The 17,365-nt window shown below is 38.6% G+C and overlaps 2 protein-coding genes across 4 annotated transcripts in view; both read right to left on the bottom strand.

Annotated features, from left to right (window-relative positions):
* MYRFL (myelin regulatory factor like) overlaps nt 1–10,239 on the bottom strand; it is a 73,643-nt gene extending 63,404 nt beyond the window's left edge. Inside the window, exon 1 of the mRNA XM_038372943.2 lies at nt 6,535–10,239. Coding sequence (XP_038228871.1) covers nt 6,535–6,580 — 46 coding nt within the window. The 5' untranslated portion in view covers nt 6,581–10,239. The remainder of the gene's footprint in view (nt 1–6,534) is intronic.
* An 80-nt stretch (nt 10,240–10,319) lies between these two features.
* LOC119863668 (RAB3A interacting protein) overlaps nt 10,320–17,365 on the bottom strand; it is a 54,722-nt gene continuing 47,676 nt past the window's right edge. For all 3 annotated transcript variants that reach the window (XM_038422415.2, XM_043493461.1, XM_038422424.2), the window contains 3 exons: nt 16,654–16,753; nt 16,482–16,551; nt 10,320–10,672 (listed from right to left, as the gene is read on the bottom strand). In XM_038422415.2, the coding sequence (XP_038278343.1) occupies nt 10,590–10,672; nt 16,482–16,551; nt 16,654–16,753 (253 nt within the window). In that variant the 3' untranslated portion in view covers nt 10,320–10,589. The remainder of the gene's footprint in view (nt 10,673–16,481; nt 16,552–16,653; nt 16,754–17,365) is intronic.

A 17,365-nucleotide genomic window follows, 5' to 3' on the forward strand; every position in this document is an offset into this window, starting at 1 on the left:
CCCAGATCCTAATACATCAGACTCCAGCACATGCAAAATGCTGTAGCTCACTTGCTCATGTGTACAAAAGACAACCACATTGCCCCTGCCTTCAGATAAAACTCTCCTGCACATGATAGAAGGGCCACACTTTCATACTGGGGCTAGATTTCCACATGCAAGGAGGGATGAGAAATGTAGAAAGCAGTAAGCAGCATGGAAGAGGTAGTGGGAGCAGCTCTAGACACGAGACGTTTTCTTCACATCACACTTCGAGAACCGTTGTTTGCATACATCATTCAATGAAATATAAATGTAAGGGAGGTAGATGTAGGTCCATATTTTGCACCCTAAAATGCAGGTATTGAAGACTATTTCATTTCATAGTCATCTGCTTGCTGGGATCAGTACAAAACAAATAGACTGGACATCAGGGGTTCTGATATTTTACTCCATTTACTAGACTTGGGCTGTCAAACTGTTTTTGAAACAGTTCAAAACACAGAAAAACCACTTTCCTTTGGATTGGTTAAACTTTAGACAAACAGAACAAAATATCAGAAATCTGAGGTTAGGTGTTATCTTCCTGATGTTTTCCTTACAAAACCAGAGCACTAACATATAGAATTTAGTAATGAGTGAAAAAGTTCAGTTCTTTGTCCTTCGTTGCTTAGTAACTGAAGGCTATAAATGGATTTTATCATTATAAGGTCTATAGTATTAACAAGGACTTTTTCGAAAGTCAGCTGGAACTCCGTAAAAAGATAAACTTACTTTTTAAAATACGTTGTGGCCTTTCTGGGTTCATAATAAATATGGTATAAGTAAGGCTGCATGGACAACACTGCTAGGCATCTGCATGAGTAAATGGCTTAAGTTCCGTTCTGCTCTGCTTTTTTTCTCTTCTCATCCTGAGATGACTTCTGCTAGTAACTTTTGACACCATTTAACTGCAAACACCCAAATCTTCATCTGTCCATTTACACAATTCCCTTCTATGTACCTGCCAGCGCCTAGCTATAGCATTACTTCCAACTCCTTCTATGTTCTGTGAGCACAAAGCAATTTATGAAATGTGTATTTAGGAATCACTCGCTCATTACCAAAATGGAGTTACTTCTGTTACTAGAGAATCCCAGCTTTACTGTCCCCAGCTCAGCAGGTAATAGGGAAGAGGCTGAATAGTTTAAAGAGATGCAATCAACATTCCTTCTTTCACCACAGACAAATTTTAAAAAGCAAAAGCTAGTGGGAATCATTAACATTTCAAGTATGGTAAACACACAAACGTGTTACATACCTTTCGCAACTGTTGTTCTTCAAGATGTGTTGCTCCATTCTAAATGTGCACGTGCTCATGTGCACAGTCGTCAGAGACTTTTGCTTTAGCAGTATATGTAGGGTCGGCTGTGATGCCCCCGAGAGTGCTACGCTCACACGTCGGTATATTAGGCACCGCTAACCCTACGTCCTCTCAGTTCCTTCTTGCCAGCAACTTGGACAGAGGGGTAGGAGGGCAGGTAATGGAATGGACATGAGCAACACATCTCGAAGAACAAAGAAAGAAAAGCCTACTTTTCATAACCTCTCTCTTCAAGTGCTTGCTCATGTCGATTCCATTCTACATGACTCACAAGCAGTATCTAAGGAGGTGGGCTCAGAGTGCAGAGTTTTGTGGCTTGCAATACTGCCCTACCGAAGCCACCATCGTCCCAGGCCTGCTGAGTAAGTGCGCAGTGGGACAAATGTATGGATGGACAACCAGGTGGCCGCCCTACAGATGTCCTGGATAGGCACCTGGGCCAGAAAAGCCACTGAAGAGGCCTGCGCTCTGGTCGAGTGGATGGTGACAATTGCTCCGGGGGGGGGCACCTTCGATTGATTGTAGCAGCAGCAAATGCAGGCAGTGATCCAAGAAGAAATTCTTTGGGTGGATACAGGGTGACCTTTCATCCTGTCAGCCACTGTGATTACACAGACTTACGGAATGGCTTGGTTCCATCGATGTAGAAGGCTAGTGACCTAATGTCCAAGACATTCAGTCTACACTCCTTCTCTGACTTATGTGGCTTTGGAAAGAAGAGTAAGTAAATGTCCTGGCTTGAATGAAACTGAGACCCCCACCTTGGGCAGAAAAGCTGGGCGCAGTCTCAGCTAGACCTTGTCCTTGTTGAAGACGTTATAGGGCAGTTCCAAGGTGTGCAAGGATGAAATTTTTTACAAATACGACGACACTTGTCCTTCCTATGGGCTTTCCCCAAACACTTCAGGCAGCTGTCATGTGGGTCACTGACCTGCATCGGCCTGTTGCATGACGCACCTGACTTGAAGCCAGGGGAGCGGGGCATGCTCTGCTTGGGGATGAAGTTCCAGCCGGGACTCTAAGTACTCTAATTTAACACTAAAGACTAAACTACCTATTATTAATTATGTACAGATTAAGTAGAACACAGGTCTATGAAGAACCGCTAACACACTTGCAAATGGCAAGACGAGGCACTCCAACCGTCATGGGCGGTAAGAAGGAACTGAGAGGGCATAGGGTTGGCACCTAATATACCGATGCATGATCGTGGCACTCCGGGGGCGCCACAGCTGGCCCTATGGATACTACTAAGATAAAAGTCTCCGACAACTGTGCACATGGGCACGCACACACACCTAGAATGGAATCGACATGAGCAAGCACTCAAACAAAAAAAACATTTACGACCACGTCTTTGTACAGGTTAAACATGAACATTTTAAAAAGGACACACAAGGTCTTAAAGGTGCCTGTTCCCAGACTTACTGTACCCTCAATGTATTTTCTCAGAGGGTGAACTTGATATCTCCCTTTCTAATATGTCCCAAACAACACTTTCCTGTTTAGAGGAAAGATTTCCCTCAGTCATCCTTTTGTTCTTTCATTTTCCGATCTCTCATCCAAGTAGAAATTGCTCTTTATTTCCACCTGTGAAGATTGAAATATTTCTTCTTTCAACTTGGGCCTAGCAAAAATTGTTAAAATGTCTGCCACTCTACCCTGAAAGCAATCTAGAAACAGCACTGATCTGAAGATGGTGCACACGCGCACACACTTCATAGGTGTTTGAATAATATCTGCTTACATTAATGACAAAAAAGTTTGTATTTGATGGAATACAAGTGTTCAAACCCTACAAGCCATTGTAATAATCTTTGTACAAAGTATGCCTTGTAAAGTATCATTTGAAAACTCAAAATTTGCTGGTCACTATTGTCCTGATAAAATGTGTGTATGGGAACATTGTATGGGAAGTTATAAGATCCCCCTGGGCGATGTTATTAACACATGTTCCAAACCCCACAGCCCTGCCCAGGCAGAAGTCAGACCCATTCTGGCAAATGAAGACCAGGCTTCTGTTATTCGTGCCTTCTGCACCTCTCAGCTGGATGACAGCAATATAAAATGCTTGGGCATGAAACCTTCAGCACTTAGGAAACTCCAACTAGTCAAAATGTTGCATCACTCTGTTGAACAACATAAGCTGCTGTGAACACATCAGACCTGTCCTCTGCTCTCTCCACTGGCTTCCCATAGAATTTCAAATCCAGTTTACGGTCTCAGTCCTTATCTTCAAAGTTCTCCATGGCCTGGTCTTGAAAACATCACCTAAAGCTCCTGGACAAAGATTGTGGTCAATTCAGCAGCTGCTCTGGCACAATGGAACTCTCAACAATAATAGTAAAGCTGTCTGAGGGAGACAGGGCCTTCTCTGGAGGTGGTCTGAGCCTGTGCAGTGAACTGCCCTAGGAACTAAGGACCATCACAAACCTCACCATTTTCCTTGCCAAGTGCAAGGTGTATTTCTTTGACCTTGCCTTCTCTAACAAACACATAGCAATAGATATGTTTAACAATTAAAAAAAACTACCAAAACAAGATACTCCACTCCATACATTTCTCTTTTTGGGGAGAGCAAAAGAGAACAAACAACATGTGATAGATGTGTGATCTCTTTGCACTACTGAAATTATCTCAAATACTATGGGGTGGGTGCAGGATAGATACCTACAAAGAATAGAATAGTAGTTGACATCATATGTAGTGAATGTGACAACTACCCTAAATTGAAGCAAAATCCAGCTAACATACTTGCTCCTCTTTGTGCTTTAGCTGTGGTTTTAAAAATAACCACGGGCCTCTGAACACCAACTCGTGTCATATGACAAGGTTATTAAACTGTTTGTAACCCTGACTCATACTATGTGACTGTGGCCAGAAAATGAAATTCAGTCTTTTACTAGCACTGCTCTGTATGATACCTGTATTACAATGGTATGCTATTAACTCACTCTACTTAGAAGAACAAATGTTGTATAGGAACATTTTTCCAAACTTTGTGTTGTTACTTGACATTAATTTTAAGACAAAGCTTTCTTCTAGTTCCCAGAACACGTTATATATCTAGTATACTGAAAGGGTTAAAAACCTTAGTGATTATAGTTAGAGAAGTGGCACCCGCTAAAAGAGCTACTGGAATTCTCCCAGGGTGAGATTCCATTACTGCATTATCATTGCCACTGAAGTCACCAGTGTATGCTTCATAGTTCTCCTAAATCCTTGCTTTGGAAGCAACCTTTCCGTGGTGCTCTGCAGGTACTTCCAGTATGCTTAGACTTGGTTTTGAACACACCTCCCAGATTAAATTCCTGATTTTCATAAAGTATATAAACAGTTACTCAGTACAATGCAAGGTTTGTTAGAAACCCATCAGTCTGTTTAAATCAAAATTAAATCTTTCTGAAAGCAAAGAGAAGAAACAGTTTAACTTTCACTTTCAGTATATTTTCTCAGATTCACGTTAATAGTATGAACTGCTTAGCTTATAAAAGGAACACAGGATAACAGAAGAGCTATAGTTATTAACTAAACAAGTTAATGTATTGGATGAGGCTTTTTTATATTACACTGAGACTCAGTTTCACATCAAGAGTATTTACACCTGAGTTATGGTGGCGAGAACAAATATCCCAGCCAATTCAAATTAAATTTTTTTGACGAAGTGAAAAATCAGGGAAGAAAAAAAAAGTAGCAGCATGTTCTTTTGTTTATCATCTAAATTTGAATAACCATTTTGAACAGGTTGCATTCAATGTTAGAAGGCTTGAGAAATTAGGTATATTTGATTACAGAAATAAAAAAAATGGAAATATTCATAGATTCCAAGGCCAGAAGGGATCACTGTGATCATGTCGTCTGACCTCCTGCATAACACAGGCCATAAAACTTCCCCCAAATAATTCCTAGAATGCATCCTTTAGAAAACATCCAATCTTGATTTAGAAATTGCGAGTGATAGAGTCTTTACAATGACCCTTGGTAAATTGTTCTAATGGTTAATTACCCTGTTAAAAATTTACCTTATTTTCAGTCTGAATTTGTCTAGCTTTCAACTTCCAGCCATTGGATCATGTTATACCTTTCTCTGCTAGACTGAAGAGCCCATTACCAAATATGTTCCCCATACAAGTACTCTTTATTAAGCTACATAGATGGAGCTCTTGGAGTCTATCACTATAAGGCATGTTTTCTAATCCTTTAATCATTCTCGTGGCTCTTCTCTGACCTCTCCCCACTTAACATCCTTTTTTGAATTGTGGGCACCAGAACTGGACACAGTAGACAGCAGCAGTCACACCACTGTTCAACACAGAGGCAAAATGAGCTCTCTACTCCCACTCGAAATTCCCATTTAGGCATCCCAGGATCACATTAGCTCTTTCGGCCACAGCATTGCACTAAGAGCAGCTGATTAACTACCACAACCCCCAAATCTTTTTCAGGGTCACTGCATGCCAGGATAGAGTCCCCTGTAAATATGGCCTACGTTCTTTGTTCCTAGAGGTGTAAATTGACATTTGGCCGTATTAAAGCGCATATTAACTGTGATGGAGAAGAGGAAAGGTGGAGATTGTATTGGGGTCTGGCTGATGATGAAATCAGTGACACATCTGGCAAGAAGTTTTTACAGAAAGAAAATTAGACACAGTTGAAGATCAGATTACAGCCTACCAAAAAAGTCCAAGGGAGAGGACTAAAGACACCAAGAAAATGATGTTCAGTCAGTTTCAATAGAACATCATGCTGAGCAGGTTTTGGCTCCCACTCTGGTTGGGAGGAATGGTTCTCAAGCTCCATGGATATTGCCATATCCTAAGGATTTTCTTTAAAGACCTCTGGACATTTACTAGGAGATCCAGCCATTTCCTGGTACTTTCCTTCCTGTCATTCATCACTGAGAACTCCTAGGGATCATGGTTTCCTTTATTCCTATCTCTGCTGTTTAAAGGAGAGCATAAAGGAATCCTTCCAATGCTCTTATGTCATTAGTCCTCATTACTCTTGCATCCTGTTACATGGAACTCCTGTGTAAATATCAGAATATTTAGTGTTTCCACATATTTTCCTCTCCAAACTAAAAATTCAAATTAAAAAAGTAATACTAAGTACATCTTATTAAGACGCACATGCCATCTGAAATAGTTTCTCTTTCAGAAATTGTTGAGCTACTTTAGAAACTGTACTCTTACCTTCAAAGAACTGCTGCAGGGCCTCATTTTCTCCCACCACATCCATGACAAGAAGGTAGAAGCTTTTTTCTTCTTCACGAGTTTAGGGACATCAGACTGTGAAACAGTTGCACTATCCTCTCTTTTCCAGCTGATGTATTTTTTAACATGTTCATAATCATGTCATTCTGCTACTAAAGAACATGTCCGAAGCAAATTGATTGTCTTTGCCCCAGGGAAGTTGATTCTTTCAAAACTAATTCCAAGCAATGGACTCAAAGCTTCTATCACATGCAGAGAAGAACTTGACAAGACTTTAGGAGGAAAATTTTAGAAGGCATATTTTCTTTATTTCATATTGAAAACTATGTAAAATTAGTCTAATTTCTTCCTTGTTTCAAGGACCTTTGCCCCCAGTAATGCGCTTAGCTACACATGCGCAAGCAAGAAGGCAATAAAAATTACTTATCTTGTATTTGTCCTTCTGCACTAGTGTATTTATGTGTAAATGAGTAAGTACTACAGATAAAAATTGATATGATCAAATGTAACAGAAAAACACCACTGATTACCATAATTGTGCATTACCTGGGTTTTTATTATGGTTCCCTGCATTATATTGGAGTATTTCATAAATATGAATTTAACCTCACAATATATCTATGGGAAGTAGCATCCCCGTTTTACAGTCATGAAACTAAAGCACAGAAATTAAGCAACATGCCCAAGGTCACACAAAGTCTGCTTCAGAGCTGGAAACTGACCTAAGATTTCCTGAATACAGGGCACTACCACCAGTCCACCTTTCCCCATGTATTTGATGAATATAGACAAACACCCTATGCACTCCAAGTAGTTTGTTCCCTTTCACCCCTAAGACTAAATTGGAAATCGACCATAACTCGTATGGTGGGCAACTCCAAGAGGCATTTGGATTGGAATATCAAGGTCTGAATACAAACTCAAGAAACCTGCATGAAGACCAGATACAGAGATGTTAAGGTCACTGCAGAGGCAGCAATTGTATAATTGCTGTTATGTCCCTTTACATCCAGTCACAGAGCTGCATAGTTTCTCCTAAGAGGCTAGTCTCTTAACCATAAAGTTTACACTACAATAGAACAGCTGCATAGAGAGGAAATAGAATTTAAGGGGCGGGGGAAAGAAAGAAGACAAGAGACTAGCAGATCAGTGTTAAAGGGTGGTAATTGATTGAGACCAGACTAATAGCCAGGGTTACTGCCTCGTGGAAGCCAGAATCCAGTGGGCATACCTTTGTAGTCCTTGGCTACCAAAAAAAAAAAAAAAAAAGCATGCATGATAAACTTTCATATATCAGGTATCATTCGGTTACAGAATAAAGTAATTCTGAAAATGGTTTGATTTCAACAACAGAAAAGTTTAATCTTTCAAAAACAAGTGTGAAGTCAGTCTAAGTCTGAGTCGGGCAACTCGCATCTTTTCGTGTATTTATACCTGCTCCTGTATTTTCCACTCCATGCATCTGATGAAGTGGGTTCTAGCCTACAAAAGCTTATGCCCAAATAAATTTGTTAGTCTCTAAGGTGCCACAAGGACTTCTCATTGTTTTTGATGATACAGACTAACACGGCTACCACTCTGAAATCTCTAATCTTTCAAATACTCAAAATAAGAAATAATGATAATTTAAGATCTTTAGCAAGCATTTCTGTGTATAGCACAGAAAGATAACCATGAACATATGGTCATGTTTTCTACTGAAAATAGCAACTGAATTAAACAGACCTTTAGGCTATTATTGCCTTAACTTTTGACATTGTTAAAATTCATCCAGCTTGCTACAGTAGAAACTGTTGAACCAGTGATAGGATATACAAAATCCTTTCACCAATGGTTTCAATGAATACGTTGCTGGCAATGGAGAGTGATTGGGAAAAAAATTGTATTTTACTACTGGAATGACTATATCAAACATCCGCCGCGCACCCCCCTCACACACACACACCCTTTCCTGAAATACTGTGTTAAACATATTTATTCCATTAAATCTTGCAGCTCATTTGATTTACTTTTGTGCAAAAATGAGATCTTTTGCATGTATATATTTAGTGGTTAAAATAAATCACTTGGGAACTATGTATGTTTGGAATCTTTCATAATAATAAATGAAAGATCTGTTTACTAAAGTGCTCTTATTATAATTAGAGCAACAATATAAGTTTTTGTCTCTATATTTTAATTTGATAATCAATTTACCCACCAATAATCTTATGATATTTGTAAATGAAGAGCTGCTGTCAGGATCAAAAACAAACTACTGTTTTTCCCAAAGTGCATATGTGTAGTAAGTTTACCATACAGTGATGGCTATGTTCCACAAATCCTGATCAGTTGTCTGCCGGTGGGGCAGGCAAAGTGCCACTTTGTAACAAAAGCAGGCAAAGTGGCACTTGAGCAAAGAAGCATTTTTCTTAAGGAGCCATGATCATCTTTCTTCAGTTTCCCTTTGCAAGCAGTTCTACATGTGAGGAGATTAACAGAAAGAAATTTTCTAATCTTAATTTTCCATCTAAGAAGGAGGGCAGAAATGATTTACATGTGCAATGGCAGTTGACGGAAACTGATGTGTAAAGAATTACTGATTGAATGGTCTTAATATAGGGGAAAAAAAGATGCAAGGAAAAAGAAAACAGATACATGAATGAGAGAGAGAATGAAGGACAGGGTGGGAAAAAAGGATACATAACTAGAAGGTGGTTATGAGTAGGACTAAGGTTAGGAATCAAAGCAGTGTTCTAACACTGATAACCATAGCATTGTCTCTTTGAGCAAAATTATGTGGTACACCAAAGTTTAGAGGTGAGCTACCTGAACATATCCCCCATTAGAATACTACACAGTACGATTGTTTTTCCATCTCAACTAGCCTTAAGAACAAGTAACTCAATATGTATGAGATCCCAATGAAATGCTGTGGCAAAAAAGGGGTAATGTGAATCTTGGATGTATAAAAAGGAAAGTAGTGAGTTGATTTTACCTTTGTATATAGCATTGGGGAGACAGATCATAGAATACTGCATACAGTTCTAGTGTCCATATTTTTAAAAGGAGGTGAAAAATTGAGAAGGGTGCAGAAGAGAACCACAAAAATGATTTGAGGACTGGAATAAATGCCTTCTGTGGGAGACTTAAAGAGGTCAATCTGTTAAATTTATCAAAAAGTAGATTGAGAGGTGACTTGATTACAGTGTCTAAGTACTTTCTCAAAGAATAAATACTAGGTAGTAAAGGTCTCTTTAGTGTAGGAGAGAAAGCATAATCTCTCTTATGTCTTCATATCAAGACTGATGACTTTCTGGAAGATTTGCTTTAGCAAAAATACAAGTTAGGATTTAATCAACAAGTTACCTGGCTCAATAAAATCGGTAACTGAGTGAAATCTAAGGGCCTGTTATACACAGATCAGACCGGATGATCTAATGATCCTTTCTGGCCCTAAACTCTACAAATGTATAAATGAGAAACATAGGGAGAGGGCAACATTTAAAAAAATATTTCAGAGAACCCCAAATCCTCCTAGATATTTCCTTCTATACTGATGATCAATTGCCCAGATACGGCACTGACGGGAATGTTAGAAGTGTTTAAGAGAAACATTTACTCCCACCTATTCATAAAATTCTGAGATGTACTTCAAACCAACTCTTTTCTAAGGGTCAGTACCCAACAGATTACAGAGTTTAGAGTGACTATGGTGGGGGTGTGGGGTAGTGGTTCACATGCCATTCTGCATCATAAACTATACAGGACAATAAAAACACATCTTCAATCTAACATTTATTTAATCAGAGGTTTTGTTTACAATTGTAAATTACAATAACAAGTACTTGCCACATTTTGTTCAACTGAAGTATCTTATCTAAGCATACACGGCATAGGAGAGTTTAAAACAATCACAGTACTTAGTGCAATTTGCAAAAAGGAGAAAAGATCTTGGACCGTCTTGTTGGAAATAAATATCAAGTGACAAAAAATTTCAGCCATTTTAGAGTTTATCCATATCGAAGTTCACGCATGCGCCAGACTGTAAAGAATTAGAGCTCTTCCTTGTAATATCCAAGTTTTGCCAATGACATCTCTTTTCTCAGCTGCATAACTTCCCAAAACATCTGATCCGCTGTACAAAATAGAAAGTAGAAAAGTTACTGAAACAAAATCTCTATCCTCATTTCTTCAGGGTTTTTAACTGAGATATGTAGGCTACCTTATTCAAACAGTAGTTTCACCTTTAGAAACATTTTACAAAGTGGCATGATTTCAAAGCTAATTTCACCAATTTCAAAATCCCATCCTTTTATTTTGCACAAAGGAATATGCAATGTTTTTCATTTTTTTTTTTAAACATCCCTTCAACAGACAGAAGTCATCCCAGTCAGGAGTGGGCTTTCTATTCACTTTATAACTGCAGATCTGCGACACACTGGCAGCCTGAAAACAAGGCATTTTTAGAGCACTTTTAAGTGACCTTTGGAATGCTGAGATGTAAAAAATGCAAGAATTTAAAATATTTAGTCCAGAGGCCTTGCCACTATGTGCAGTACTAATGCATTAAGGAAACCGTGAATCCCCACATAAAGGGCTTAAGCTATTAACCCCTCTGCATCCTTGACTGCTGGTGTGCCTGTTGCCAGAAATGGTTTTCCTTCTGCAGGATCCTTATGAACAGTTTTAAAGCAAAGTCTCATAGCAACCTTGCAACATTGCTGTACCTAACCAGACCATAAAAACATTGAAGTTTTGCATTCATACATGTATTTGTTAGTCACTTTACTGGATATTGTTTGCAATGTTGTTGTAGCTGTGTTGGTCCCAGGATATGAGAGAGACATGGGTGAAGAGAGAGACACAAGCTTTCGAGCTACACAGAGGTGAACAAGAGCACTGTGTAGCTCGAAAGCTTGTCTCCATCTTTCACCAACAGAAGTTGGCCAATAAAAGATATCATCCTACCCACCTTATCTCTCACTTTACTGGGATGTTAGAGTTGAAGTTTTCCACATAAAAAATATCTTCACACTAAAAATGGCCTTTAAAATCAGAAATTTCCATAAAAATTGTGAGGGGGTGCCACCCCCCTTTTCTTAAAAATACAAACTATGGAACAAACACTGACCTGCTTTTTTTAGTTTAATCAATTTTCATCTTGCCTATTTCTTCTGAAAGAGGGGATTTTTTTTAGTGGCAAAATGGAAAAAAAAGAAAGGCATAGAAACAGAAGGGAAAAAGGAAAACCAAAGTTTTTGGATTATGAAAAAGTGTTCCTTTGCAAAACCTGGGAATGAAAACTAAACTAACTTTTTCAACTGGTTCTACTGGATGCAAACAGTAATCTAGGAACATCAAAAATTTATGATTTTACATATGAAAAATGTTATCAAATGAGTGTGTGTTTGTATAGCCCCTAGCATAAGATGGTACAGTAAATGACTAGGGCTCCTACATGCTACAGTAATACAAATAATAATCATAATGAATTACATGGTTAAACAAATAAGACAACAACAGACACCACCCTTACATCATCATCTTCCTTAGGATCATAGTCCTGGCTCTAAGTAAATGTAAAGGTATTGCTCAAATTAAAACTAAAAACTAAGTAAAATCTTTTCCCCATCATCTTTCAGAAATTCTTGAAATCTAAGATAGAGTTCTATCTAAAATAAAAGAAGATAGCACCAGAAGCATATAAGTAGCAAAGAAGCATACAATACAGTATGTGGATGACCACCATAAAAAAGCCTATATTCCCCTAACTCATAGTATAAATTATCTGAGAAAATATTTACATAAAGCAACAGGTCCAATTTATATTAAAAAAAATAATTTTTCCTAAAAGTGTGATGTAGTTGGAACATCAAGCCAAAATACTGAGTTCAGAGCATAGTTGTTAAACATTAATAATTCTGGTAAACAGGAAAATGTTTCCAATGTTATCTATTATAATCTCTCCCCTTCAAATAGTTTTCAGTCTTTTAATCTTCACAGTATTGTGGCAAGCATTATATCACAAACTGGGATAAATATAAGCTTTTTTGGTGAGAACAATATCCTCCTCTTAAATTCAATTGCTTTAAAATTAAGGCCAGTCATTTTCCAAGCATACTTCCTGCAATTTCCTTAAATTATTATTAGCAGAAACCTGTGACATATGCATTACATATATTTGCACTAAACCTGTTCAATACTTAGGCTATGTCTACACTACTACTTATGTTGGTGTAATTTACATCATTTGGGGGTGACTTATTCACACCCCTCAGTGATGCAAGTTACACTGCCCTAAGTACTGGTGTAGAAAGCACCATAAGTACTGCCGCTCACTAAGGGTGGATTAATTAAATCGACAGATGAGCCCCTGAAGTTGGCTTAGAGTGACTACACTAGAGAGTTTACAGCAACGCCACTAAGATCTCTAGTGTAGCCATAGCTTCAGAAGCAGGCTGTCTTCATGTAAATTTACTAGGGCTGTTGATTAATCGCCGCTAACTCATGTGATTAACTCAAAATGTATTGCAATTTAAAAAAAAAATCGCAATTTTAATCGCACTGTTAAACAGAATACCTATTGAAATTTATTATATATTTTGGATGTTTTTCTATATTTTCAAATAGATTATATTCTGTGTTGTAATTGAAATCGAAGTTCATTTTTTTATTACAAATAATTGCACTATAAAAATGATAAAAGAAATAGTCTTTTTCAATTCACCTCACAAGTACCGTAGTGCACTTTGTTATGAAAGTGCAACTTACAAATGTAGAATTTTTTTTGTTACATGACTGCACTCAAAAACAAAACAAAATGTAAAACTTCAGAGCCTACAAGTCCACTCAGTCCTCCTTCTTGTTCAGCCAATTGCTAAGACAAACAAGTTTGTTTACATTTGCAGGAGATAATGATGCCCTCTTCTTATTTACAATGTCACCAGTAAGCGAGAACAAGCATTTGCATGGCACTTTTGTAGCCGGCATTGCAAGGTATTTACGTACCAGACACACTAAACATTCACATGCCTCTTCATGCTTTGGCCACCATTCTAGAGGACATGATTCCATGCTGATGCTCGTTAAAAAAATAATGCATTAATTACATTTTTGACTGAACTCCTTGGGAGAGAATTGTATGTCCCCTACTCTGTTTTACTCACATTCTGCCAGATATTTCATGTTACAGCAGTCTCGGATGATGACCCAGCACATATTGTTCATTTTAAGAACACTTTCACTGCAGATTTCACAAAACGCAAAGAATATACCAATGTGAGATTTCTAAAGATAGCTATAGCACTCAACCCAAGGTTTAAGAAAATAAAGTGCCTTCCAAAATCTGAGAGGTATGGAGCATGCTTTCAGAAGTCTTAAAAGAGCAATACTCCAATGCGGAAACTATAGAACCTGAACCACCAAAAAAGAAAATCAGCTTTCCGCTGGTGGCATCTGACTCAGATAATGAAAATAAGCATGCATTGGTCCGCACAGCTTTGGATTGTTATTGAGCAGAACCTGCCATCAGCATGGACAAATGTCCCCAGGAATGGTGGTTGAAGAATGAAAGAACATGAATCTTTAGCGAATCTGCACGTAAATATCTTGGTGCCATGAGAACACCTGTTCGCACTTTCAGGTGACATTGTAAACATGAAGTGACAACTGACACATCCAACACATATTGTTGCCAATATACTGAAGTGGCAATCAACATTACTGAAGTTCTAGAGATAATGGAAACAAGCAATTTTGGGGAATTTCTTGAAAAGTATCTATATTATTAGCTATGAAAATTTAGAGCAGCTGAAGCATAAGGCAAAGTTTACTCTGATAAAGAAAATTAATGGATTGTGAAGGATGTGGGAGCTGCCTGTAATATTTTATGATTATACATTCTATGGATTTGATTGTTATTGTGTTTGCTATATAATTAGAAAGGATTAATTTAGGTATGGGTTAGTTTGTATCTAGACAGGAAAGCAGACAAACATTTCTGATAACCCTCTATTCACTGAAACTTAAAAAGACAATGCAGGTGTCAATTCCTCTGATGTTTTACCTCCACCATGCTAGGATCAGCAGTCTGGCTGGTGGGGAAGGTTTCAACTTGAAACCTCTGGGAGACTCCACATGAGAAAGAGAAACAAAGAACTTGAGAGTGGTTACAAACCTTGAGCCCCTGAAGTTCAGGAGAGACAGGGAGACAGACTGTAGGGGTGCAGAACAGTGGTGGGGGTGTCTGAATAAACTAGACCTACCTAGCCTTTAGATAAGACAGATGCATGTAGACTTGTCTTGAAAACCCTTTTTCTTGTTATGCCTCATTCCTGCTGTTAAGATTAAACGGTACTTTGTTTTGAACAGGCTGTTTTGTGTATTTTCACACTAGTCATAGCTCCCAAAAGGAAGATCACTAGCGCTCAAACCCAGTCAGGCTGCTGAGGAATCACAGCTGATATTGTGCCCCCAGAACAAGTCTGAAGGTAGGAGAATTGCAGGATTCCACCCTGAAAGAGGGAAAAGCAAGACGCCTGTCTCCTGAAGGGGTGCACTCAGAGACGGGGGGAAGGGAGGGAGGGGCAAAGGTGCAGACAGTCCTGAACCATGACAATATTATTTTACTCTTTTATAAAAAATAAAGTCATTTGCTTCAAACATATTAGCAAATCTCAACAGTGAGAGCACATTTTTAAGTGAGGATAATCAATCACTGGAACTTAGTAAGGGATATAGTACATTCTCCATCACCAGACGTGTTTAAATCAAGTCTGTGCGTCTTTCCAAGGCAGTGATCCCCAAACTTTTTTGTCTGTGCCCTTCCCCTCTTGGTCTGTGCACTCCCAGGAGCCATGGTTGGGCACCAGGGCCGAGAGCGTGGCCAGCACTGCTGCTGGGGCCTTGGCCGGGAGTGGAGCCACAGTCGGAGCCAGCAGCCACAGCTGAGAACAAGCCCACAGTTGGGGCCGGGAGCCAGTTCCCGTGGCCAGACCTGCAGCTGGGACTGGAGGCAGAGCAGGGCTGGGTGGAGCTCCCTCCCCACTCCCCATGGAGGCTGGCCCAGACCCCGCCACACACCTCTAAATGTTCCTCTACGTCCCCTTAGGGCGGTGCGCCCCACAGTTTGAGGACCACTGTTGTAATTCAATCAAATTATTGGAGTGGAAGTAAGCATTGCTGGATGATATTTTGTGACACCTATGCTATGCAAGTCAGATTAGATAATCATAACTGTCCCTCCAGATTTAAAAAAACAAAAAAAAACAAAAAACAAAACAAAAAAAACCATGAAACTTTGCAAGGCTAGTGCACTTAAAAAATGAAGCTCAAAGCCTACTCCAAAAAGCAGTAAGTTTGCAAAATCTCTCTAAAATTGTATAAATCTAAATTGTGGGCTACAGTGTCTTCATAGCCAGCTCTATGTATCCATTTTACTGGAACTGAACAGTTCAGCTGAACTGCTTTCCTAATTACTAACCTAGATAGGAGCTTGGATAGAGAGCCAGCTGTCCAAACAAGAATGAAGTTGGCAGGTCAGGGAAACAGCCTGAGGAAATGGCAGCAATATTATCTGTTCCCTTTACTGGAGAATTCACCTATTGCTTGTCATTCACACTGTAAACTGGGTGTCTAAGCAGACCGCTTCATGATGTCCTGATAGCAGCGGCTAAAAGCATATTTTCCATCTGCATTTGGCTAAGAGATGGCAATCTTCTTCTCTTGCATATTTTTACACATTAAGCTCAGAACAACCACTGTTCATGTAAGTACTGTATGACAACACCTAATGTAATGACTAGTATATGGGTACCAGCACAGGACCTTTCTGTCATATCATGTCACCATTGCTGTGCATAAGTGGGTATTTAGTATGTTTTAGACACAGATGCACCATTTACCTGGATATTTACATCTGTACCAAACTACAGTTCTCCACTTACCATCCTGCTGCTTCACAAGTCCTTGTTGGATATACCGAATGTATGTAAAGAAGTTACACACAGAAGTGATCTAAATGAATGGGAAGAAAAAAAAAAGGTTCTCATGTATTACATATCTGTACGGAAACACAATGTAAGCTAAAATGTATTCAAGATAAAGATAGATACTTACCCTGTATCGGCAAAAAGGAGAAATATAGTAATAGCTGCTTGAGTCCCCTAACTTGATTCTATGCTTGCATGATTTACTTTGTCCACTGAGAGCACATTTCCTGTAAAATATAAAATTTGCTTATTTTGCTTTAAATGGCATTTTGGAAACTCAACTGCTTGCAAGTTTTAGGACGCAAGATGCTATTTTAGTTGTTTCAAAGAAAAGTATGTAGTAATAGCTGCTTGAGTTCCCCTTCTAGCCTCTTGACTTGTAGTTTGCAATTACTATTCTAGGTTGTCAGCTATTATGGTTTACAATGACTATTCTGTTTTTAACATTCTCGCCCCATTAAATTTTACTAATTTTAACATCTTCTTTAAGACCCTTAAGGCAGAAGCTGAGAAAACTTGATCATTCTTAGTCATATATTCCCTCATTCATGACATTTCAAGTTGGTTGAATACAACTTGAAACAATGAGCTAGGGATTTGTCCAACAGAGCTCCTCATCTGTGGAATATGCTATTATATTTTGAGTTAATGTCAATTATTTGAAAATCAGTTTAAGAATTGCGCTTGACATTATATTTATTTGTCCTAAAGCACTGATATTTTATGTTGTTACACTGCTCAAGCCTGAAACATTTGTGTAAGATGTATTTTATAAGATCAATTTTGCTTTTATCTTGAAGTTTATATTGCATTTTGTATTCAAGGTATTATAAAAATCC

Source organism: Dermochelys coriacea, chromosome 1, assembly GCF_009764565.3.
Source record: "Dermochelys coriacea isolate rDerCor1 chromosome 1, rDerCor1.pri.v4, whole genome shotgun sequence".
Taxonomy (NCBI): domain Eukaryota; kingdom Metazoa; phylum Chordata; order Testudines; family Dermochelyidae; genus Dermochelys; species Dermochelys coriacea.